The sequence below is a fragment of the Erythranthe guttata genome, chromosome 10 (assembly GCF_056151865.1).
Source record: "Erythranthe guttata isolate IM_541 chromosome 10, IM_541, whole genome shotgun sequence".
Classification (NCBI taxonomy): Eukaryota; Viridiplantae; Streptophyta; class Magnoliopsida; order Lamiales; family Phrymaceae; genus Erythranthe; species Erythranthe guttata.
The window spans coordinates 3347211-3372888 of NC_142542.1; the positions used below are offsets into that span (position 1 = coordinate 3347211).

Here is a 25678-nt window from a genome sequence, read left to right on the forward strand (position 1 = left end):
CATGTTTATTATTCTAGGTTTAGGGGACATATCTCTTTTACCAATAAACCCATCCCTTTAATATTTATTATAACTAAAGGAAACATTCATGTATATCCCAATATTACCCTCAACCATTTATACCCAATTCTTAATTGTAATCCAAATTAATCAATTTTGTCCATAAAAGTTCAATTTTGACCACAAAAATTCAATTTTGACTTTTTTTTGGAGTATAATTTAATATGCTCCAATTTCATCCTTAACTTAATTTAATCTCAATTTGACCCCAAATTTCACAAATTATTAAATTTTGACCCAAAATTTTTTTTTTTCAAAAACTTTTTTTTTGCCGCCGGATTCCGGCGGTCAACGCCGGTCTCCGGCGTTGACTTTTTTAATTTTTTTTTTTTTTTTTTTTTTTTTTTTCTTTCTTCCGGATTTTTTCGCCGGTTTCCAGCGTTGACCGGCGGTCAACGCCGGTCTCCGGCGTTGACTTTTTTTTTTTCTTTTTTTTTTTTTTTTTTTTTTTGCTTTTTTCTTTTTTTTTTTTTTTTTTTCTTTTCTTTTCTTCAGGATTTTTTCGCCGGTTTCCGGCGGTCTCTTTTTTTAGTGTTTTTTTAAGTTTTTTGTTTTGTTTTGTTTGGTTTGTTTTGTTTTTCCACGTCCGCCGCTAAACGTTGACCGTAATTGTGCTGCCACTGACAGTAAATTAACGTAATTATACTGTCAATGATAGTTAATTAACGTAATTGTACTGCCGTTGACATTACATTTATGTAATTGTGTTGCCGTTGACAGTAAATTAATGCAATATTATATTTTTTTATTTATTATTATTTTTTTTTATTTTTTTTTGATTTGTTGACAAGTTAACGTAATTATATTACTGTCGTTGACAGTAAAATAACTGTAAACACAATAATATTACTGTCAACAACATCAATATTATTATTTTTTTGTGGTGTTTGTATTAATATTACTGTCTATTATTGTAATATTACTGTAAACACAATAATATTACTGTGGTTGACGGTAATATTACTGTTTGTTATAGTAATATTCATGTCAACCACATCAATATTATTCTTTTGTTTGGATATTTTGTTTGTTTGAGTTATTCACGGAGTAACGTAATAATATTACTGTCTACTATTGTAATATTACTGTTGCTATAATAATATTACTGTCACTCACAGTAATATTAATTCTTTTGGTTTTTTTTATTTTGTTTACATTTGTTGAACGGACAACATAGTAATATTACTTTATTATACAATAATAATGAATTTTGTTGTGTTAATATTAATGTGCTAGAGATTAATATAGCAATATCACTGTGTTAAACTATAGTTTCGTTATTTTTACTGTGTTTAACAGTAATATAGTTAATATTACTGTCATTCAAAGCAATATTGTTGTTTAAACGGAAAAAAAAGTTACAGAAAAAAAAAATTAAAAATAAAATAAAATAAAAAAAATAAAAAAAAGTCAACGCCGGAGACCGGTGTTTACCGCCGGTCAACGCCGGAATCCGGAAAAAAAATCCGGAAGAAAAAAAAAAAAATAAAAAAAAAAAAAAATAATAAAATAAAAAAATTAAAAGTCAACGCCGGAGACCGGCGTTGACCGCCGGAATCCGGAAAAAAAAAATCCGGAAAAAAAAAAAAAAAAAAAAAAAAAAAAGTCAACGCCGGAATCCGGCGGAAAAAAAAAGTTTTTGAAAAAAAAAAATTTGTGAAAAAAAAAAGTTTTGGGTCAAAATTGAATAATTTATGAAATTTGGGGTCAAATTGAAGTTAAATTAAGTTAAGGATGAAATTGGAGCATATAAAAGTAAGAGGGGTTATTTTAGTCCTTTACATAAATCTGGACCATGTGTGGACTTATTGGTAAAGGAGAATATTGTCTGGATCTCTATATGAATAAGTTCCCACTGATGGGCTTATTTGTAATATGCCCTAATAATAATAATAATAATAATAATAATAATAATAATAATAATAATAATAATAATAATAATAATAATAATAATAATAATAATAATAATAATAATAATAATAATAATAATTATTATTATTATTATTATTATTATTATTATTATTATTATTATTATTATTATTATTATTATTATTATTATTATTATTATTATTATTATTATTATTATTATTATTATTATTATTATTATTATTATTATTATTATTATTATTATTATTATTATTATTAAAAACTAATAATTAATAATAATTATTACTAATTAAAAAATATAGAATTAGTAATACAAAAGATATAATTCAAACGAAAATAATAAAATAAAAGAAAAAGAAATAAAAGCAAAAATATTAAAAGTCTTTATTTACAAATTAAGTTTTTGATTTTATTGAAATTATGTGATATCAAATTATGTAACTAAATAATTGAAATAAAATAAAATAATGATATAATATAAAAAATAAATACAAATGAAAAGGAAAATTAAAAAAATATAAAATTAACAAGTAAAAAAGAGAAAAGAAAAAGAAAAAAAAAAGAGCGTGTATCACACGCTCTCTTCCAGTGAGCTTGAAGGGGGCAGCTCAAGGGATTCTTCCCTCTCCCGCTCCCCACACCTACCCACCCTAGACCCACACCCCCTTGACCCACCTCCATTGGAGGTGGTTTTACCACCCCACCCCAGCCCATACCCATCTCCATTGGAGATGGTGTAAGTAGGGGTTTAGGGGTGTGAATTAGGGGTGAGAACGGCTCGAGCTGAGCTTGGCTCTTTTGGCCAGCTCGAGCTCGAGCACATTTAATTTTTTATTTATTTATTTATTGAAATCATTTAATTTTTTATTAAAAATTATTTATAGGAAAAAAATATATATAAAATAAATAATGAACTCTAGTTATATATTTTTTTAATTTTTTTATTATTATTATTATATTTTATATTATTATGAATTATTTAAGTAATATAGATTTGTTTCTATTTAAATACTAGAAATATTTATTATTATAGACTATTTACTATTTAGTTAATAATAATAATAATAATAATAATAATAATAATAATAATAATAATAATAATAATAATAATAATAATAATAATAATAATAATAATAATAATAATAATAATAATAAAATTAAAAAAAGAAAAAGAAAAAAAAAAGAAGACAACTCGCGAGCTGTCGAACAACTAAATTTGGGCTCGAGCTCGAGCTCGTCTGAAGCTCGAGTTAGAGCCTTTGTCGAGCCGGCTCGTCGAGTTCGCGAGCCGGCTCGGCTCGTTTACCACCCCTAGTGTGAACTAGTCAAAAGCTCGAGCCGAGCTTCATAGATTTTTTGGAGTTGGAGCTCAAATCGAATTTGACGAGCTAGAGCTTTATTTTATGAGGTCAAGAGTTGAGCATAGGGGTGTAAATGAACCGAGCCGGCTCGACAAAAGTTCGAACTCGAACTCGAACTCGAATTTTTCGAGCTCGAGCTTTCTGATGAGTCGAGCCCGAGCTCATTTTTAGTTGTTCGTAAGCTCGCGAGCCGGCTCGTGAGCTCGGTGAGCCAGCTTGACAAAAGTTCGAACTCGAACTCGAATTTTTCGAGGTCGAGTTTAATGATGAGTCGAGCCGAACTCATTTTTAGTTGTTCGTGAGCTCGCGAGCCGGCTCGAAGTAACTGAATATTGCGGAACAAAGAGAGTATTATCTATATAAAACTTACTTTTCAATATGAAGCAAGCTCAGGAACTATCGAACAGTAAAAGATGAGCTCATAATAATACTCAAGCTCATGAACTTGAGCTCGAAGTTCGAAGTTTTGTCGAGCCAGCTCTAACTCATTTGCATTTTGTTAAATAAAATAGTAGGATTGTAGGAGCCAATACAATTGAATACTACTAACCAATAAAATAGTACTTGTCCTAAGAAAAAAAAAAAGATGATTTTATCTACATATATAACTACAAATCAGGACGACATAATACCAAAAAAAAAAATCAACAATTTTAATTTTTTAATGGTGGAATCAATACAAAGGAACGCAACATTTTATCTGACTAAATATTTATTTACTGAATAATAGATTAATCCAATTAAAAAAAGGGATTATTTCACAAACACCCCTCACTAGCCTTCTCCAATTACAAGGAGTCCAAAAAAAAAACTTATTTTTATGATAAATCCAAAATATTTTTAATTAATGAAAATTAATATAGTTTCACAATTATACCCTTTTTTTCTACATAATCTTTTATTTAATATTAATTTATAATTTCCATCCACACTATCAAACCCTAAGTTCTCGTTTTAATTTCTATTTCTCCCAGCCATCTTCTCTATCTATCGCCACTGCCCCTTCTCTTCATTCTCCATTGCAGCCAGCGCCCTTTCCTCTCTCTCCACCGCTCACCGTGCGTCCGCCGCCGCCGCCGCTCCTCCTCTTTTCTTTCTCTACTTCCGTTGTCTCCCCTCTCTCTTCTCTCCACTGTCCCGTAAGATCTCCTTCCCTCTCTTCTTTTTTCTTTGTTCCAGGTAGCGTGAGTTTGGTTTTGGGCGCTCGATCCTCCGTGTTGTATTGCGTCGCCGAAGCCGTCCGCAGCGTTTCTGATACGCCCCCAATTTTCTTTCTCAATATTTCTTTGATTTGAGCAATTTCAATTTTCTTAATTTTGTTTGAGTATTTACTTACCTGCAAAAAAATCCAGCAAGAGTCTCACCCTTTTTCTTTCTTATTTTATGAAAAAAATTTATGATACACCTGATGCTTGGACCAGGCTCGTTTTTAAGAATGGCTCAGTGCTTTCTTTGCAGCCAATTCAATTGCTTCAGTGGCCACACCACGTCATTCTTCAATAACACAGTTTTTTGTAGTTTTCTTTTTCCTTTTTCCTTTTTTTTTTCATATAAAAATATTGTTTTGTACAATATGATTATATATATTGTTATTTTTAATATTGCACCTTGGATAATTTTTCTTGTATAAAATTTTGGCATTGGGACTATCCATGACAAGCTTCATAAATTAGTCATATTGGTGCTATATTTGCATAAATCTCTTGAAACAGAAAATTAATGAGGAAACAACAATTATGATTAAAAAGAAGACACGATGGTGTGACAACAAGGTTTGGTTTTGAAAATTGGTTTTCATTTGCTAATTTTTTTTTTTCTTATTCAGATTGATATAGCCACCCTTGTCGGCCTTGTTGGTGGTGGTGTATTGACTTGCACTTTTTCATGGACGTAGTAGTGGTTTATGTTTCAAACAGTGGATTTTCGAAGAGTGGATTTACGAATAGTGGATTTACGAAGAGTGAATTTACATTTATTTTTGTTTGTTATATAGTTGTTTATACGAAGTGGTTTTCATAATGCCAGACTTTGTCTTTGATAAATTTATAGTGATTTTCAACAATTTTATAGTGGTTTTTAATAACTTTTGTACATATATTTATATAATTGTATATACAGAGTGGTTTTTATGTTGACATAGTTGTTATACAGAGTGGTTTTCAAGTTTACATAGTTGTTATACAGAGTGGTTTTCAAGTTTACATAGTTGTTATACAGAGTGGTTTTCATGTTAAATAACTGTTATACGTAGCGATTTTCATGTTTATATAGCTGTTTATACAGAGTGGTTTTCATGTTTATATAGAGTGGTTTTTATTTAAAAAAATTGGAAAGGAAAAAAAAAACCATTTTAAAAAAAAATAAGAAAAAATAAAAACCATGAAAAAACAAAAATAAAAATAAAACTATTTTTTTAATTTAAAATAAAAAACATGAAAAAATATAAATAAGAAAAAAAAAACAATTTAAAACAAAAAACCAAAAAAAAAAATAAAAAAAAAATAAGAACGTCTTCAACCGTGCTGTGGGGCATTGAAGAGGGGCGGGTGGTTTTCTGCAATCTGATCTTGGGATTGATTTGGGTATTGATTTATTTTTGGGAGGGATTTGGTATTAATTTACCATAATATTTAGTTTAATAATTATACTAATAAGTGGGGGTATATATGGGTTTTCAAGTCCAATGGATTTATCTCAAATACCATTAATTAATTATGGATTTATCAAGAATAAAAAACCCAATGGAGGGTGTTTGGCATATTCCCCCTTAAAAAAATCGAATTTAAATCATATATATATGTGGTCAGGCAAGTTACGGCATGATAGTGACGTGGCAGAATAGAACAGTAGTTGTAAAAATAAAGAATAAGAAAAAAGACATGCCCACGTGACAATAGACAGTGGGGTCCGGACGACCAAACTTGACCATATCCATTGCATTTCCAATTGCTTATCAAGTGGGACCCACTCACTCAACTTTAAAAAGCCTTGTCTACGAGACTACGACGTAGCCAATTATCACTAGCTTTACATTATCGTATTTTACGATATATAGTAATAAATATTCTTTTTTTTTTTTTTTTTACGTTTGTGGCCCACTTTTCTCCAACTCGTCACTACGTATAGTCGATGTGGTCAATTTCCAATTACTTTATGTCATCGATGGTGATTTTTTTTTTCTTTTTTAATATATATATATATATATATATATATATATATATATATATATATATATATATATACCAGTTAAAAAAGATAATTACTAAAATTACCCCCAAAAAAAATCTGAATCTGAACAGATTACTTAGGCAATGTTTGGAACCATTTCCATTTTGTTTTCATTGTTTCCCCAAAACAAAATGAAATTTATTACACTTTTCAAATCATTTTCTCAAAACAATTTCAAAAGTTTCTCTCTCCTTCAGACATGATGTGACTGCTACAGTAAAATAATGTGACTGCTACAGTAAAAAATGTCTTCACTAAAAACAAATAAACATCACTTCATCTTTCAATTTTTTTCTTCAAAAATATCTTTTTCTAACACATTTAAACATGATTTGACTTCTACAGTGTATTTTGTCTCCTTCCAAAATACAAACAAACATTACTTTCATTCTCAAATTATTCCCCCAAAACATATTTCATCAAAATGAAATCAAAATAAGATCCAAAACGCTTCCAAACATTGCCTTAACTTCAATTCTATCTCATAATATTTCCCAAGGAAATCGGAATTTTAGAAATTGCAATGAAAAAAAAAAATTACTCTAAACCGATTTTTTTTTTTCGATCATCAGAAATTTCATTTTTGTTCAAGTATAGTGTAAAATGGATAATAACATTAATATCGTAACGTTTCTTCTGGAGAAATATGTAATATTTTTGAAATTAAAATCAGATCGAAAATTAGAATTCCATGCGGATTCAAATTTCATTTAAAAAAAAAATAGAAAAAATGAAAAATATCGTCTAAAAATTGATTTTTTTTAATTAAAAAAAAGAAAAAGAAAAAATGTTTTAGTTTACATCCTTCATCAAATTGTTGCAGTGGCTTCTATTTTATAATTGGTATTCATGCAAAACCTTTTTTTTTTTATTTTTTTTTTAATTAATTTTAAATTTTAGCCCTACAAAAACAAAAATTATGATGTATCCCAAAATAGTCACCCAATAACTCGACACCTCCAAAATCGGCCTCAAACTCGTAGCCAACCAAATTACTCACGTCACGTGCGCTCTCGGCCCGCACGTGCCGAAGCGACACGTGGCAACTCCGCACAGCTGGACTCGCACTTTCTGAGAGGTGTCTCCTTTATTGTCCCGATTCTTAATTATTTTCATGCCTCTAAATTCCAGAGTCCCGAGCGAGTCTCCCATCCTTTTTTTGTTTTTTATCACGGCGGAAATAATGGAACGCGGGAAGGCGGCGGCGGCGGCGGAGGAAGAGCGGGAGGATGACCTCATGGAGACGTGTGAGGAAGTCGGCGGCGGCGGCGAGATGGTGGCTTGCGAGCTTGAGGCGGCGGCAGCTCTGGCGGGGTTGGCTAGGCATAGGAGTTCCGCGTTGCCCGGCGGCGCTGTCGGTTCCGGCGAGATGGAGAGTCAATTTCCGCCTGCAACGGTGGGCACTAGCTTCCACCCACACAACCCTAAGTTTTTTTTTTTTTTTTTTTTTTTTTTTTTTTCAAGTAGTTGAATATAGTTGCCCTTTATGAAGTAGATAAGGCGGCACTTTCTCCAATAAAAAATGTTGTCTTAATAAAGATTATGAGAATGGAGTTGATTATGATGCATAATTGCAATTATCCAGTAGTAATTAATTAATTAATTTAATTAATTGTGTATGTATCAGGATGAGTCAGTAGCTACTCAAAACATTGGTGATAGTTATGTATCTTCTACAAGTGCAATTTCAGTTTCTGAAAGGACTGATCGGAAAATAGTCGAAAATACGGCCAGCCAGTTGTGCAGCACAAGCTGTCAATCGACCAAGTTACGGCCGAAACTAACCGAGGTACAAACTTTAATTTTCCGATTTATCTATCGAACTTATGCTTTCAATTTCATTTCGGAAACTTAATTATAGTGTCTCTGTTGCAGGCTGAGAAGCAAGCTCGGAAGCTTCATCGTGTATTGGCAAACAGAGAGTCCGCCAGGCAGACAATTCGTCGCCGGCAGGTATATATTAAATTGTTACTCAATTAGTTAATAGTGTGACTTCATGCTTAATATTCAATCCAATTCAGTTAACACGCCGCCGTGATTGCGAGCGTTTATCGCAATTTTGATTTCTCCGCATTTTTAAAATATGAAAATGCGGTTACTAGTGAGTAGTAACACTTGTTTAATTTATTATATTCGGTGTTCGTTTTTATTGCCACTTCCAACTATCAGGATATTGTGGTTACTTTTATACCAGGCTTTGTATTTCGAGTTGTCCGGTAAAGCAGCCTACTTGTTTGAAGAGAACGAGAGCTTGAAGAAGGTATATTCCATTTCTTGATTTAGTACTCGTTTATCATTTAAATATATAAAATAAAATTACTAAACTCGCTCTCTGTTCAACAAATTGTGAAAAATAGGAAAAAGAGGTGGCGGTAAAACAGTACGATTCTTTAAAAGACCGAAACGAAGTTCTTAAAGCAGAGGTAATATTCATCACCTCGGCAAAATAATCCGTTTTTTTTTTTCTTTTCTACTGAAATATATTCATTCGTTTTGCATTTGCAGCTGGCTAAACTAAAGAAGGCTGAACAACTGTGGGGCCCGGAAGAAGATCCGAACACATCATCATCGTCCAGGCCCGATGAAACTTCTTCCGCAAATTCCATCTATTTACATAATCGCCCTTCATTAGTTTCTTGCTTTTGGCCCTCCCTTTTCCCATCTTCCGATATTTTACAATCCCAATGCGGGCCCCATCTTTCCTACGATACAAGTTCGTCGCAAGGACAAGAAAACCCAATGGGGGCTCCTGTATTGCTATTCCCAGTACCCTTTTTGCTACCCTTCCAAACTCCCAACGAAGGAAAAAACACCGAAAATCAAAGCAATATTTGTTCTTGTTCGGTGGCTCGTCCCAATGAAGAAAACAATAGCAATAACAATAACAATAGCCAGGTGGACGATACTTCAAACGCAAATGACGTTCCTGCCCCCGAGAGTGCGACGCATGTCGGTTCGGCGGAGGAGAATCGAGAGCCGGTTGTTAGCCCTCGTGAAGACTCGGACGATGCTCTTGCTGCGACTATTGCCCGGAGGAGGAGGAAGGAATTGATGAAGATGAAAAATAAACATTGCTATCAAAAACAACATACACGGTAACTAAAGCCCCCCTTATGGTTTGAAGAATTTTTTTGTAGTATTCGCATAACACGAAATTAGGATGACGACAGTTTTGAAGTAATCGAGGAAGATAAAATCGAGATAGGAGTAATAAAATTTGGAATATGTCTAGATGTAATGTTGATATATATAGTGTTAGTTCACTCAGGGCATGAGTTGTGGTAGGAACGAAAAGTTGAAGAGTATTAGTTGGTAGTGATAGTTTGTATACATTTTCGATCAGCTTTATTTGTTTTTTTTTTTTTTTGCACGAGTTCCTCGTTTTCCCGCTTGTTTTCTCGTGTTATGTTTTTTATTAGAGAATGTAAGAATGGTTTTCGAACGAGATTTGTGCTTCAAATTTTATTCTTGCGGTTGTTAATATTGCATATCGACACCGATAAAATCGAGACCCTCACATGTATGTATGCATTTTGTATTTTGAAGTTTTGTACGTAGAGAATATTTTGAATGGGTATGCTAAGATTCAAACACGTGATATTTTATTTGATCTGACTTAGAAAAATTGGTCAGAAAATTGTAGACGTGAATTTAATGTTTTCATTTAAATTATTCAATAAGTTATTTGAACTCTATATATTGAACTAAATTTTAGTTGGTTCTACATCAAATACTCATCGGGGTAAAAAATGGAACAGATTACATCATACTTAACACTTTTGGAAAAGAAAAAAATAATCAATTTTTTCAAAAGTGAAAAATTAATTCAAATTGGAAAAAATTACTTGCCGAATTTTCTCTTCTAAAGAAAAAAATTACTATTTCAAGATAACAGCATCAAATCAAGAGAACTATAATTAACATTCTCTTAAGTCTGCACCAAAACACATAACTAACTATTTATTGCAAAAAAAAAAGAAAGAAATAATCGCAAAGTTAACGAATAACAAATTCAACATGATGTTTCTTTGCCTTGGTTCTCGCACATTTTTCCATGTACGAGCGACTGAATCTGTTGTAGGAATATTCGATCCACGGATCAATTATTATTTTCTCAAGCACAATGCAATTCTTCAATATGCATTCGACTAATGCATCGTCACATGTGCGACCGTAATAGCCACAAAACTCAAACACTTTAAGATGCTCGTGCCGACACCATATATCATCATCATTGTCATCATCATCATAGACTCGTCTAGGCATTCTTACTGCAAAACCATCGAACCCTCTACTCTGCGCACGTGACTAAATCATACAAGTACCGTATTTTATTTTATGTTTGCTGTTTACACATAAGTTGATATAATCAAAACCGAAAACGAAAGAAACGTGCAAAAGAGAAAATTGACTAACCTTTAAAACAAATTCCTCCAAATTAGGAGATATCCTTATCAAAAAAGCGAGTCTACTTAAACTTTCATCATCGAATGAATAATGTTCAACTACCAATTTCTTCAATCCAGTCATCTCGGCGAATTTGCAGAGCTCGTCCGTTTTTTTTCGTATATCATGACAGCTCACCAGCATTATGTGAAGAGTCTCCAATCGCGAAATGCAGCAAGAAAATACGGAGAGCAAACTTTTCAGAGAGACATTGTTATCGTTACAAGTGATGGATACATCAACTAGCGTTGGAATATTCTCGAGCGAAACTCCCTCAAAATCCATAATTGTAAGCGAAGTAAGGCTCGGGGCGGCTACTTTAAGCGATTTCAAAAATGGGCAACGGACTATCTCCAAGTGTTTTAACACGAGGGAGGAGCCACAAACTTCGAGCTTTGATAATTTCCGTGCGGAATGGACAATCAATTGTTCGAGCAGAGGGCAGTTACGTAAAAAGAACTCGATAGCTCCGCCGCTGAGATCAACGCTTTTAAAAGACAATGCTTTGAGGGACTTAAAGTCGGAAAGCGTACTCGTCGGTGGGGCGAATAAGTACCCCTCGGAGAAAACGATTGGTATTTATAAAATAAATACAAAAGTCCAACTCCAACCTCTGGACGTGTTTCGAAAAGGCGAATTCGAGCCACCGAGTGATGGAATTACTGTTTGATTTGCTTAAAGGGAAACTGATTCTGAATTGTTTTAAGGTGGGGGATTTGTGCGATGAGATAACAGAGTCCACCCATTTCAAATACTTTGTGAGCACATCACTACCGATTAACTCGCTCCGTCGGCCAGGGTCGAAATCGAGAGAGGGAATGTGTTTCCACAAGTTTATCCAACGGTACGAAAGAACACTAGTACGGCCTGCTTCCTTTAGCGATAGCAAAGAAAAAATGCCGACGAGAACATCGTCGGGCAAACGACTTATTATCCGATCGTTATCATCGTCGGTTACAAAACTTCTCGTAGTACACTGTCAGTCAAACAAGTTAATTAATACTACATTAGAACTACTCAACAATAATGGAATAAGAGGAAAAGTTGCAACCATTGAATGAATCCATGACCGTTATCGAGAAATTTGGGGCTCTAGGCGAGTTTTAAGAATTTGTAAAAATTGGCCTCTATTTGTATTATACAGTGTACACATTAATTCATTTTTGTATTAGTAGTTAAGAATATGACTAAAATACTGACGACGTTAAGGTAAATCAAAAGTTTACGAGATTTGGGGCTGAATCCCGATTTTTTTTAGGGGTTATTTTACATACCGCCCTAGCCACCAAATAAACTAGAGATAAACCCAAGCCCAAATCATCCTTTGACATACCCCCTGGGGAAGCGAAAGTACTATACTACCCTTATGTGCAATTTTCGGCCAAACTGCATTTAGCATTTATGGTCCTGCATTTATCATTTTCGCTGATTTATTTATTATTATTATTATTATTATTATTTTTTATTAATCTGTTTGTTAAATATATATATATATATTTATTTTTTTTTATTTTTTTTGAATTAAAAAAAATATTTTTTTTTTATTTTTATTTTTTTAATTTTCAAAACAATATGTTTACAGTACTGAAAATAACTACATGTAACTATAGTACCTATAGTAATTCATAGTTATGTTCGTTTTTCCCCATATTTTTAGTGGATCAATTGTACGTATACACACACGAATACTTACTTATACAAAATAAATTCATAAAACCCCAACAAAAATTTACAAATTTAAATATTTTTATTATAAATCACATCAGAACCAATAAAATACAAATCGAAAATACATAAATATACGCATATGTAACTACATGTAACTACATGTTACTATAGTACTGTATAGTAATGTATACAATCTGTTGAACAGATCTGATGTAACTTAAAAAAACAAAAAATTGACACCTTCAAGGAAAGGATCAATGGCCTTCATTAAGCTGCAATTGCAAACTCAAAACAAAAATAAATTACTTTAGTGCAAATCAACAAATTTGAATAAAAACATCAAAACACTCAAAAATTACCAAACATTAAGAGATCGAGAGATAGAGAGAGAGTTTATTGCTGAGAAATGCAAAAAAATATAGAAATAAATCTGAAAAAAAAAAAATTAACGAAATTACCATCAAGATATAGATCCCTACGAGAGGAATCCAACGGTGGATGACCCGTCAAATTTCGACGGGTGGAACACAAAATAAAGCTCCGGCAAGACCACCGTCCTTGAATGAAAAAAAAATTGCAGAAACAGATCCGCGCTCGAAACTAAATGAAATCACCACCAAAAGAAAGAGCTCGACGAGAGGAATCCAACAGTAGTTAAACCATCGAATTCCGACCACCGGAGAGAGAATTATGGCTCCGGGAAGAAATTTCGCCGGTGAGAGGTTTGTAGAGGCGGGATTTTGAATCTGGGAGAAGAAGAGAGAGACCGTGAGTGGCTAGGGTTAAAACTGATTTTAGAAGGGTATTATAGGAACTTCAGGGTATCCCAGGGGGGTTATGTCAAAATATTTTCGAAATGAGGGGGGTTTCACCTAGAGTGTAATCCACTTGGTAGTTAGTTTTATATAATTTGAAAATGAGGGGGGTCTACAAAATAATCATTTTTTTTAAATGATCATAGAAATATTATTGAACAAGTGAATATATGTAACATTTGTTTAAATATAATAAAATAAACTATTATATATTTCAACTTGCCGAAACTCTTTGAAGTTAGAGATAGACAATGTAGATTATTAAAAAAATGCAAAGATTGCTGGAATTGTTTTTATTTTTTATTTTTTATTTTTTTTAATCTTGAAATAGATAAAAAGTTGATAGAATAACTCAATATCTAACTAATCTAAGACATTTCAATCACATCAAATGCAAAAATAAGTGTAGGCATTTCCAACAAATACTTAAACTATGTAAGATAAAATATTTATGAATTTTCAAATTGTTGAACTATTAATTTATATATTTTAAATATCTTTAGTATTAATATTAAATATTATTTGGGGGCCCCTAATTTTTTTTCTAAAATTAGGGACCTGAAGCGACCATTTCTCTCGCCTAATTGGCTCTAACCGAATATTCTACTAAGAAAATCTCTTGTTTGCATACTCTTCTTAGTTCTACTTCTCCACTCTTAATTGTACTAACTTTTTGCTGATTTTATCCAAAGGAAATATTAGAAACTAACTTATAAATAAATAAATAATTATGTCGCACATATGTGGTCTTTTATATGGCCCATTATGAAGAAAACAAAAACAAAGTTGGGCGTAGTTTAGGGGTTGAAATTGGATGGAAATTAGCACTTTCGATTTCCAAGTTTTTGCAAAAGTGCAAAATTAATTTCAAAATAAATTAGCAAAAATGAGAAATTGAAATTTCATAAACTGGAACAAAAAAAAGTTGTTCTCCACTTATAATATATAACGCGCACAAATCGAAATATCGGACACTTTTGAAGTGATTATACTTGATTGAGATTTTAGAAAAAAAATGTCCTTGAAATTGTGAGACCAAAAGTTGACATACTATACAAACTAGTAGAAAAATATACCAAAAATTATCTTGTTTGGTGTAAGTAATTAATTAAGTCAAAATATTAATGAATGAGATTTTGTATACAAAAGGCGAGTACATCCTTGGTCCCAGTGCGTACAACCAAAATGCATAATTAATTCAAATTCTTCATTTATAGCAAATTTATTATTGAAATTGTGTTTGATAAGAACGGACTTAACAACATATACCGAATCCAATACATTGCGAGTGACCCGCATATTTTGGAAAATTGTCATACAAAATAAGTAACCCATTACAAAAACAATGTCAAACGAAATGTTTAATGAAATAAAATTATTTTACAATAAATTACCTTCATAAATAATCTTTAGTGAAGCATATAAGTAATATACAATAAACATTGTCATTAAATATTAGTTTTCTATAATCACCTTCATATTCACTTAAAAACTTCATGTTAGAAAATATATTGCTAGTAAAATTAATTACTTGATTCCAACTTGACGAACATTTTAATGCCACCTCTACTCTTAATATACAGTATTCGTAAATATAGATACTATATTAGATATTAACTTACTTGAATAAAATTGACTGTATTTTCTAAAATTATCTAAAAAGCCTAACACAAATAAATATTCATACTGGTACAACACTATAGTACAACAGAAGCATAACTAACCCTACGACTATTGGAGAAGAGACGAATCGATCTGTTGACAGCGTAGCAAACCAGCAGCTCCTCCGTAGCACAGCCAATTCTCACTGCCTTTATTCGCATTCCATCTCACTCTATGAATGGCCACGTTTTTCCCGGGAAAAACTTCTCTTTTGTTGTCATTTTTCAACTGATCCTTGTTTGTTTCTTTCGATTTAGGTTCCTGTTTCTTTGTTTCTTCAAGATCGCCTCGCCAACATATAGCTGCCATTAAAAAAAAAAAAAAGAAAAGAAAAACTCGAACATGTTTTTAAGAGAGAATGAAATTTGCATAAATCAAATATGTGGGTCACGAAAATTACCAAGCGGCTGCTCGTTATTTATCTGTTCCTTGAATTTTTTCTCTAGGTCTTTTGCTCCGCCAGACCGTTTCATGCCCGGGTATCTTCTAGAGTGAGAAGTACTAGTCGATGGAGTTGCTACAATAAGGGCATCTTCCTCCTCCAACAGTGATCCGCAGAGCAAGTGGGTTCTACGGTTTCGCGAAGGGTCCTTCACCGATCTGGCTGTTGGCTGCTCAAAAGTAAAAACGACAAGCGCCTAAAGTTAGCAGGTGAAACTTCTGGAAGGTTCTCGATCAATATACAAATATAACTATATAAGATGCCATTCAACGTGTCCCTTTCGCATTTAGAAGGGCAACAAAAATCCCGTTTTAAAATGTTCACCTGGAAGCAAAGGGTTGTTCCTGCCTCACCACAATATGCAACCACGCCTAGCAAGTGAAATCAAATTGATCAGTTACTTTATCACACGTTTTAGTGAAAAAAGAAAACGAAACTAGAAATATATATATATATTAAGTTCCAAACCTGTCAGCGGAGAAGCTTGAACATTCCATATTGAGAACGGGGAACAGTCGAAACTGTGGAAACCCTGCTTTGTTGCTGCAGCAACACATTTGCCAGTAATTGGAATATCAGAGGCTGTGTTCTCTAGACGGTGAAACCACAGTGTTCCGTCATCGACGGAACCAAAGACACATCTGCAGGTACAATTTAATGACAAATTTGAGTGTGCTCAAATGGAGATGGAATTCGTCTCGTGAATGATTAAACCTATACCTTGGATCACGCAGCCAAGACAAACCGTAAGTGACCCCCTGCATAGCATGGTCCCACAATGGACGGAACGGATCACTGGGATTTAAAAAAGAAAATTTAAGAAAAATTAATATTGTCTAGAATCATAAAATAGAACTCCTGACAAGTGTCCTTATCTGCAGGGGTGTTCATGTAAGTATATAATATGCACACCGTATGTCCCAAAATTTGAAGCCTTTATGACCCGCAGTGACAATTACATTTGCACTCTCGAGATCGCTGCAAATATTAAGCAAAGATAAATTATAAATTATCCGAAAAACTAATAGAACATGTATAAACTATAAATGAATAAACGGGTTAGATGCGGAAAACTAATCCATGTAGTCTTACTGACGTTTGATTAGGTGCCCATGCCAGTGTTCTAATAGGACCGGTGTCTGAACTGAAGGAAAGCAAAGGTCTCGTGTCTGAAGAAAAATAAACATAAGGAAACTGCTTTGGGAAACAAATTTCGTACAGAATCACTGTCTTTCTTCCGTATGCAAAATGGATGAAAATACGTATCAAGGTGAAATGATTTTTTTCTTATTCCGCGCTACCTGTTAATGAATCGGTAGCCGAAAACTTCCATAAAGCCACCTGTATTTACAGAAGTAAGAAACGGGTTACAAGCCAACGGAGAATCTCAAAGAGAATTGATTTTAACAAAAAGTATTTAGAAAGTTCTCATCTTTATAAATTTAAATGCATATGTTTATACATAAAAAGAAAAATATATAAAACTGAACATTACCACTCCATCATGACATCCAGCTACAATCGTATCATAGGGAGCCGACACAGACCACTCCAATGTTAGAGGAATACTGCGATTAAAAGAGTGACAAGAGACGAGTCAGGCATAAAAAGCAAGTACATACTGAAGTAGTATACTCGTATAGTACGTACATTTATCATCGCCATATAAAAAAAACAGAGTCAAATTAAAATGCAGCATACTGCAACGCCGAGGCTTCATCATGTCATCGGCAATATATATTCACTGCCTTGATAGTACAATATGAACAACAAAATAACATCCTTTACGAAAAACAACTCTTCCATGCGAACGAAAAATTACGATAAGAGTTTGAAGCACTCAACAAACGAACTTAGAAATGTACTTAGTGCAAAACTACCTTTGCCTATCACCACACTTCAGCTTCGAACATCTGAATACCGGTTTCAATTTGATGAAGCGAGGATCAATTCGCTCCTGAGAAGCAGGATACACGAGTTTCACCGCATGGGGAAGAGGGACCTCCCACCTGCACATCATATTTACAATTTAGCCATGATAAATTTATAAGAAATACATCAAACGATATTTTCACTTAAATATTGGGAATGATGCAGACAAAAGAGACTTATAAATTTGTGCTATGACGAGAGCTAGTACCCTAGTCTGGCTGTATCCCATTCTTTTAGCATGGCCAGTCATAGGCCTGCATAAAGAAGGTCATTTATGTTAGTTCTACAACCTACATAAAAATTGCTCGATTTTCTTGCCAGATGGCCGTATATATACATAAAGGCGGAAGAACAAGATCGTGCAAACAACCCAGATAAATATGTTAAAATATCTTGTTTGTTTTAAATTTACTAGGAGTAGGTATATAATATTTGTTGCTTAAAAAGTAGGCATATATGATAGACGAATTTCTGACATAATGTACGAATGTTCTACATTGTTCTACATTGAGTTTTGAGACATCTTCATTGACATGCTGCCGTAATTAGTTCAGATACATAACTAGGTGAATTATAAACTGAAGTTTCATAATTGGTGATTCTTACGGTACCGTGAAGAAAAATAAAATAAAAATATATAACTGCAAGTGAGGATATCTTACACTTCTAGTGCACCATTCCCAAGCAAGACAGCAAGATAACCCATTATATTCCTCGAAGCAGGGCCATGAACATCGACCGGCCGCCACTTTAAATCCCATGCAACCTTTCCATTGTGAGCTAAACATAGCATCATTCTAGGCAATTCAACATCCACGGGAATCGAATTCTTAAAAGTATTAGCATCACAAGATCCAACGTTCTTATGAGGGCTCGTGGAATCTAAACCGAAGCTCGTTGCAGATACTAGTGGATTCACAAGGGCAGATTCTCTCTGTTCACATTGTCTGGGAATAGACGAACCATTACTGTGGACCTGGGCTCCTTTTTGCGACTTTGATTTATTTCCTCCGCCTTTAGGACCATCCAACAACAATGCATTTGCATGTTCCGTTTTTTGGCTACAATCATTAGGCGAGCCCGTAGGGTATTCAATGGCGAGAGACTCTGCAAATTGAGGATCAGTATCCATCTTCTTTACAGTATCGTTAATCGGAGTTTTTCTTGGTCGCCCTCTTGGCCTATCAATCTTCTCGACAGTATCGGTAATGGGTTTCTTTCTTGGTCTCCCTCTTGGCTTTGGTACTTTATTCGGATCGTTGACTGTTGCCAGTTCTTGGGAAATCGGTTTTGGCTTTTTTGTCCCTTTCGAAGCCGCATCTTCTTTTACGTATAGAGTTAACAAACACCATATCTGGATTGCACCTCTGCCAGTTAAAGGGGCACCGATCTTGTGATGTGAAGATTCGGGCGGATGAGCAGCCACAGCGACAAACTGCAGAGTCAATTTCAAGAAAAGTAGAATGCAGTTTAATAATCAATATTAGTCACCCCAATAAGCAATTTCGACGAGGCCACGCTCAAAAGATGGGATAGCAAACACGAGAGAACCAAGTGACAATTACCTCGGACTTGATATGATTCTCCGTATTGCAATCAACTGTAGGACACCAGTCTAACGCCCAAACTGCACCGCCGACATGCATTACAAAGTCTTTGCTGAAACAATAAAATTTCAATTATAAGTAACCGAATATATTAAATTTACAAGGAAAAACATATCGTAACATATCTCATATGCCCATCTCAAGATTGAACCTACCTGGATTCAGTATCAGATTCGTCGCCATTTCGTGTCTCCTTCTGCAGTACCCAAACCGGTAAATTAAATCAAGTAATTCACTCGAAAAGTTTTCGAAACAATGATACATTCTACCTAAAAAGGAAAAAAAAGAAAATTGGACTGCAAAATACCTTCGGAACAGATGCAGATGAAAATTGGTGCAAGGTAGCCCCACCAATTACATCTTTCTCCTTGGAACTATATTGGCAAGCAAACCTCACAATTCGCGGGCCATAATTAAAATCCCTCCACTCCCTGCAACCATCATTCCACACATAAAATTAATACAACAAAAAATAAAAATAAATTAGAATTACTCGGCTACCTCAAGAAAGTTATAGAATTGGAGATCCGTTTAATGTCGGCTTGGTCGGGAGGGTCGAGTGTTTCGGGGTGTGAACAGAGTTTGGCTACTTTGTCAACGTAGTTGAAGTGATTCTCGACAGAGTATTCGAATTCAGAAACTGCGATTTCCGGTGGACCATCGGCGGGCGGCAATTGGGCAGGGTTCTCGTTGATTGTTTTTCTCTTTCGATTAAATGATTGGGAAATGGGAGCGTCGGTGTTGAACTCCACATCTCCTTCGTCCTCTTCTTCCATGGGAGGGGGTTCAACTCAATCAAGAATAACGCTGAAGGAAACCTAAAAGAAACAAACAAATAGACAATGAGTTAACTGAAGACTAGAATACAAAAACTTAATTGAAAAAATGTATTAACATTTAAACTAATAGATAATCGCACTACATTCCCTTCGTATGAATTCAACTCCAACTGCCTATCAACTACCATTTTAATTCAATCAACCACCAATGTAAGAAAGTTATATTAACACTAATCAACTTTATAATATCTAGGATTTGATTTCATCAGAAAATCACTCTTGATTGGGAAAAAAAATTCACAGGAAGTAGTTCCTAATCGGCAATTACCAATTAACAGACAAAAATTGAAACAGAATGGGAGAGAAAACGAGAGTAAGAGTCACCAAATAAACAGAAATTGATCGTTGTGGCGCACGTGGTGGTGGCTGGTCGTCGCGCCGCCGGTAATGGCGGGGGATTCTGGTACTCTCGTCTTTCACGGAATACGACAATAATCGTTGTGAGTTTTTTGAGAGACAAATCGTTTTTAAGTTAGGGTTTTATTTTTCTTTAATTAAGCTACTAGCATTTTCCCCACGTATCGCACCGGATATTATTTAAATAGTCACAAAAATTAATCAATTTCATACATAATAAGGAAATTTAATAATGTGGTATTATTCGTATTGAATTTCTAGTTTTATCTTTTAAGATTTGATATAATATTGATGAAAAATAGGAGATTAATAATTGTTGAAAATTATAGTTAGAAATTAGTAGAGGAAAAAATATTAAAAATAAATAATTATATAAGTAGCAATAAGGTAGGAAGATATAAGATACTCCATCTGTTCCACAATAACCGTCTCTTTTCTAAATTTTTTTTGTTCCATATTATCTGTCACTTTACATTTCCAATACTGCATTAATTGTGTAATTATCATTTTTACCCTTATTAACTATCTCCAACACTCTCTCACATTAAGTATTGGCAAGGGCATTTTAGTATAAGAACATATATTTTTCTAAAATTAAGCAACATTTATTGAGATCCTTAATCCTTGTGCACAAGCTAAAAACGACAATTATATAGGAACGGAGGGAGTATAAGATAAGATGCGGTTCTATTTCCCCCCTTTCTATTTTTTTTTAATATATTAATCAACTATTAAATTAATCAATTAAAATTAAAGTTGATTAATGAAATTTGAAATTAACTTATAAGATCATAACTAATTGATGTAATGACTATTAAAATTATTTTGGTTATTGTATGAACTACTAAAATCATAGTTAATTAATAAAATCACATATATAATTCATGCAAAAAAAAAATTAAATCAGAAATTAGCCAAAAGCTTCTTCATGAATCATGATTCATCTCTAAATTCTACATTACAGTTTTCACTAATACGAGCTAGGACAGTTAAAAAAACAAAAATACTAACAAATTTACTTGTCTCTCTCTGCATACCGTTTAACGTAGAAGATCGTCGCCTGGGGAGACGACGCTCCGAAGTTGCCGGTTGCTTGCCTTTAGCAACGGAGGTGGACGAGTCAACTTGTTGCTTCTTGCATGTCATAGTGATGGAGTGATTGGTAGATGAGTATGGTAAGAATATAAGCAAAATGATCTGATCTGCAAATTTGTTCCGGCAATTCACCAAACACTTTGTGTGCAAGCTTTAAATATCATTTGCAATTACACAATTAACTTCAAATGAAAATTAAATTATTAAACACGTGCCCATTTAAAATTTGAGTGAGAAGTATCATTTTTTGAAATTTAGACAGTGGATAGTATACGTGTTCGTATCCAAAGTGACTTAGCCTAATATTTGTTCAGAAATTTATTTAATAATTCATTTATAATTACACAACAGAAAAATAATTAAACATACACCTGCAAAGTACATACCTATTTCTAATGATTAATACATGAAGAAAAACACATAAATTATGTGTCGATCAATAGTGAACACAACTACGAGGAATGTTAGTATGTCGGGCTTCCAATAGCATAGTCGAGTTTGAGGTTAGTGCTTGCGCATTCCAACGATTACAGCGACGCATGCATACATCGGACTACAACCAATTCTAGCTTATCGGGAGGCGATCAGTATGTGTGATGACTCGAACAACTATTCAAGATTATTAGAATTTCTAAATACGATATCACCCATCGACTCCCCTCCATTATGAGCGTTTGCAAGAAACCGCGATTGTACACGATTCACGCGTATTGTCTCAAAATGTAGTTTCTTTTAATGGAAATGACCTCTTCCTCCTCAAAAAAATCACGAGAGACCTCGCTCGTGATATATATGCTTTCTAAAAAGTTTTAGCATGTGTAAAAAAGAAAAGAAAAAAACAACAATTCTTCGCCCACGTGTATGTAATAATATCATGAACATAGGAATATTAATCAAACAGACCAAAGGGTACAAAAATATTAATCTTTGAAAGAGATCAATCACATGCATGTACGAACAAATCTAAGCAAATCTATTTCTAGACAATTGCTAACTATTTCACACACATTTCCATGTGATCATATATATTTACATAATCACACACACCCGTCTGTATGTGTGCTTAGTGTATAGTTATTTCATTAATTATACAGTTTAAATTCACCAAGTATAAATAATCAGATATAACATCTTACTTCCATATATATGAATACAGACCAGATAATCATGTACATACATGCATATATTTACATAATAATACATGTAAAATTCAAAATCAACTAGTGGTAAATGACCCCATTAATTAATTTACTTGAGGAGGATCGAATTCACAGTATATATAATATTAGTTCTTGTTGAATTATTTTGAGCTTCTTTAATATATAAATTATTTACGGTTGGATCCGAGCTCGAACAAGAACCTGCAGGCCGTGGCGAAAAGTGGCGGTTAGCCCCGGCGAGAATCTTGGAATATTCTCGTCGGCCAATTCGAGACGGAACCTTCGCAGAAGTGAAATCGCGACGGTTTTGATTTCGACAAGAGCGACTTCTCTCCCCAAACAGACCCTAATCCCGGCTTGAAAAACCGGGTATTTAAAAGGGTTTTGATCATGAAAGAAAACTCCATCTTTATTAAGCCATCTTTCCGGCTTGAAATCCAAGCAATCGGCCCCCCAAATCTCCTCCATTCTGCCCATTGCGTAGGGGTGGTAAGTAACCCTAGTTCCCTTCTTCACGAAGGTGCCGTCCGGCAAAACATCGTCGTTCGAGCAGAACTTGGAGTTGAACTGGATCGGTGGGTATAGTCTCATGCTCTCGTGCACCGCTGCATGCAGGTAGTGGAGCTCTCTTAGTTGTTCGTAGCTTGCGGGCCGGTTTTCGTTGTGGGGCCCGATTACTCTCTCCGCCTCGAGAAGAATCGCCGCCTCTACTTTTGCGTGGCCCGCCACCAGCATGAAGAAACTCGTGAGGGCGGAGGCCACCGTGTCACGGCCGGCTAAAAGGAAGCTGACGATGATGTCACGGAGATAAGTTTCGTCGGCGACGCTGGCCATGAATCTCGACATGAGATCTTTTTTTTGATCGGAGGATTTGAAATCCGCCGATCGCCGCCGCTGTGAGATGAACTCTCCGGCCAACACATGGACGGTCCCGATCGCCCGCCGGAGTTTCCTCTCGCTGCCGACGTTGAGCAGACGTTTGACCTTCCAGATGATCGGGGAGGCGGACATGGCCCTCTCCGCCGAAAGCTCCGACGCCGAATCGAAGGCGGCGGCGAATTGCGATAACGGTAGCGACAGGTGGTTGTCGAAGATATCCGGGTCCAACCCGAACGAGAATCTGCAGATACTGAAAAACGAGAACCTCCGAAAAACATCCTGCAAATCCAGCGCTCCATTTCCGCCGGCGGCGGCTGCGGATTCCATAACCGGCAGCAAGTAGCGGCGGATTTCTTGATTCGCCACGTCAGACGAGTAGGCCCGGATAGAGACCCGACCCAGTTCAAGACTGGCAATTCTTCTTTGGAACCTCCAGGAATCGCCGTCGGAGTTGAAGATTCCCCGGCCCAAGAAATCGCCGAGGATTGCGGAGAAGGGTTTCCCTTTAGGGTAATTGTCGAACCGGGTTTTGAGCATGTGCTCCACGTTTTCCGGATTGGCGGTGATCGTGTTGTTGAGAGCGTGGATGTGGATGGTGCGCGTGGGGGAGTTTCTGAGGAGGTGCGTGTACCAATCGCAGAGGTTCGGGAATCGGACGCGCCAACTAGATTCAATGTATGCTTTGCAGATTCCACAGTTGCAGCAGCACCAGTATTTTCTCAACCGGATAATTAGCAATATAATTATAATAATTAAAGAAAATAATAAGAGAATAAAAGACTGAAGCCAATTAGAAGATGCAGACTCCATGGATGAAAAAAGATGGAACAAATTAATTAAAGGGGGAGTGAATTTAATCCAAATGAGCAAAGATATATATACGAAACAAAAATAAAATAAAATATCTGGTGGGCCCTTGTTTGTTTCTATATTTTCATTTAGTGCATGTTCACACACACTCAATAAACTAATAATTTTATAATAGTTGAAGGCCCTACTTTCTAAATAATTGAATTGAGTAATAATTAAAAAATGAAGGAATTGAAAGGAGAATATTAGGCATGTGATCATATACTATTTTTATTTTTATTTTGGATGAGAAAAGTGATCATATATATACTAATTGGCAAGTGTTATAAAAGATGCATAAAGTAGTTGAGTTCAGTACGTAGCTCATGCCAACATATAAAAAAGATTAATTCTTGCTTACACCAACAATAGTGTTATTGGCAGGATTATTGCACTATTTGATCTGAAGACAAATGTTTCGTAACCGTTGATCGGAATTTGATGGTTGAACGACTCTTTACTAGTAGAAAAATGTTTTTTTAGTACGATTTTTTTTTGCTGTGGTAAAACGGTGTAACAAAAGGTACATTTTAATACGAGACAATTTTGGAGTCGTAGTGAATGCTAGGATTTACTGTAGCAAACAAATTATTTGCTACGGCGATTTACCGTAGCAAAGTTTTTTTCACGCAATGTATATGCTACATGGCAAATTCGTAGCAAAAAGTATTTTTACTACGAATTCGGTACCTTCTTTGTACGATTAATGGTCGTAATAAAAATCCATTTTTCTACTAGTGGTTGGATTTTTCTCATCGTGATCTTTTTTTTAACTGTCTATTTACATTTTCAGGCCATGTGGTTGTGGAGTTATGATTTTTTTCGTGCGCGCATATGGGTGCTTCTAAGCGCCGTTTCTCCCTCATCGGTGATCGGAATCTGATGGTTCTATTAGAGTATATTATATTATAATAACTCTTGTAATATTAGGATTCTATTATGATTCGATTACCTATATATATTAGTTAAAATTTAGTTACCTAGTCAAACTATATTAATTATTTCTCTATATATTCAATGTAAATCAACCCATAACACAATAGGGGTTTCTATTATATTACGTATTATTATTTCTCTCTTTCTCATATTCTATTCTTTCTATAGGTTCTACCATTGTTAGATTCATCTCATCGTACTCCTTTTTTTACTATTTCTAATTGTGGAGTTTGGATTTTCTAACGTTTGGTGATTAAGGGGTACTGTTGGGCGAACGGAGGACGGTGGTGTTGTTGTGATTGGATTTGGCGTTGGAGGCAGGGGTGTGAATTCAAATTGGGGTGGGAGTTGGCTGGATCAACCTAGAGCTCTTTAATGCCGCTAGGGTTTGGTCTGCGGCTAGAGTTTGGTAGGGGAAACTAGGTTTTTGGAATGATTATAATTGTCGGCTCAAG

The 25678-nt window shown here is 34.5% G+C and overlaps 3 protein-coding genes and 1 long non-coding RNA gene across 5 annotated transcripts; 2 read left to right on the top strand and 2 right to left on the bottom strand.

The window, feature by feature from the left end:
• Positions 1-4101: 4101 nt before the first annotated feature.
• Positions 4102-5443, top strand: LOC148767295 (uncharacterized). Its single transcript, XR_016033836.1, has 2 exons — positions 4102-4447; positions 5134-5443. It is a non-coding gene; the product is annotated as an uncharacterized LOC148767295 (long non-coding RNA).
• Positions 5444-7671: 2228 nt separating this feature from the next.
• On the top strand, positions 7672-10017 carry LOC105960458 (Basic-leucine zipper (bZIP) transcription factor family protein). The gene is made up of 6 exons (XM_088824989.1): positions 7672-7932; positions 8164-8325; positions 8412-8489; positions 8731-8796; positions 8894-8959; positions 9042-10017. The coding sequence occupies exons 1-6, from the start codon at positions 7720-7722 to the stop codon at positions 9633-9635; spliced, it is 1179 nt and encodes a 392-aa protein (XP_088681115.1). The 5' UTR covers positions 7672-7719; the 3' UTR covers positions 9636-10017.
• A 4959-nt stretch (positions 10018-14976) lies between these two features.
• On the bottom strand, positions 14977-20588 carry LOC105960491 (Transducin/WD40 repeat-like superfamily protein). Of its 2 annotated transcripts, XM_088824988.1 has the most exons (17): positions 20272-20416; positions 19610-19926; positions 19416-19539; positions 19264-19304; positions 19067-19160; positions 18164-18936; positions 17678-17755; positions 17450-17578; positions 17065-17137; positions 16871-16910; positions 16666-16738; positions 16482-16547; positions 16290-16364; positions 16038-16210; positions 15894-15940; positions 15528-15738; positions 14977-15429 (listed from the first exon to the last, which is right to left on the bottom strand). In XM_088824988.1, exons 2-17 carry the CDS (start codon positions 19882-19884, stop codon positions 15197-15199), a joined length of 2505 nt encoding a protein of 834 aa, XP_088681114.1. In that variant the 5' UTR covers positions 19885-19926; positions 20272-20416; the 3' UTR covers positions 14977-15196. The 2 variants fall into 2 exon arrangements, with proteins under 2 accessions (XP_088681114.1, XP_012840132.2); XM_012984678.2 differs by lacking the exon at positions 17678-17755 and having other exon boundaries at positions 20272-20588.
• A 1911-nt stretch (positions 20589-22499) lies between these two features.
• Positions 22500-24288, bottom strand: LOC105960492 (cytochrome P450 94C1). Its single transcript, XM_012984679.2, has one exon. It carries the CDS (start codon positions 24246-24248, stop codon positions 22731-22733), a length of 1518 nt encoding a protein of 505 aa, XP_012840133.2. The 5' UTR covers positions 24249-24288; the 3' UTR covers positions 22500-22730.
• Between the last annotated feature and the right edge of the window lie 1390 nt (positions 24289-25678).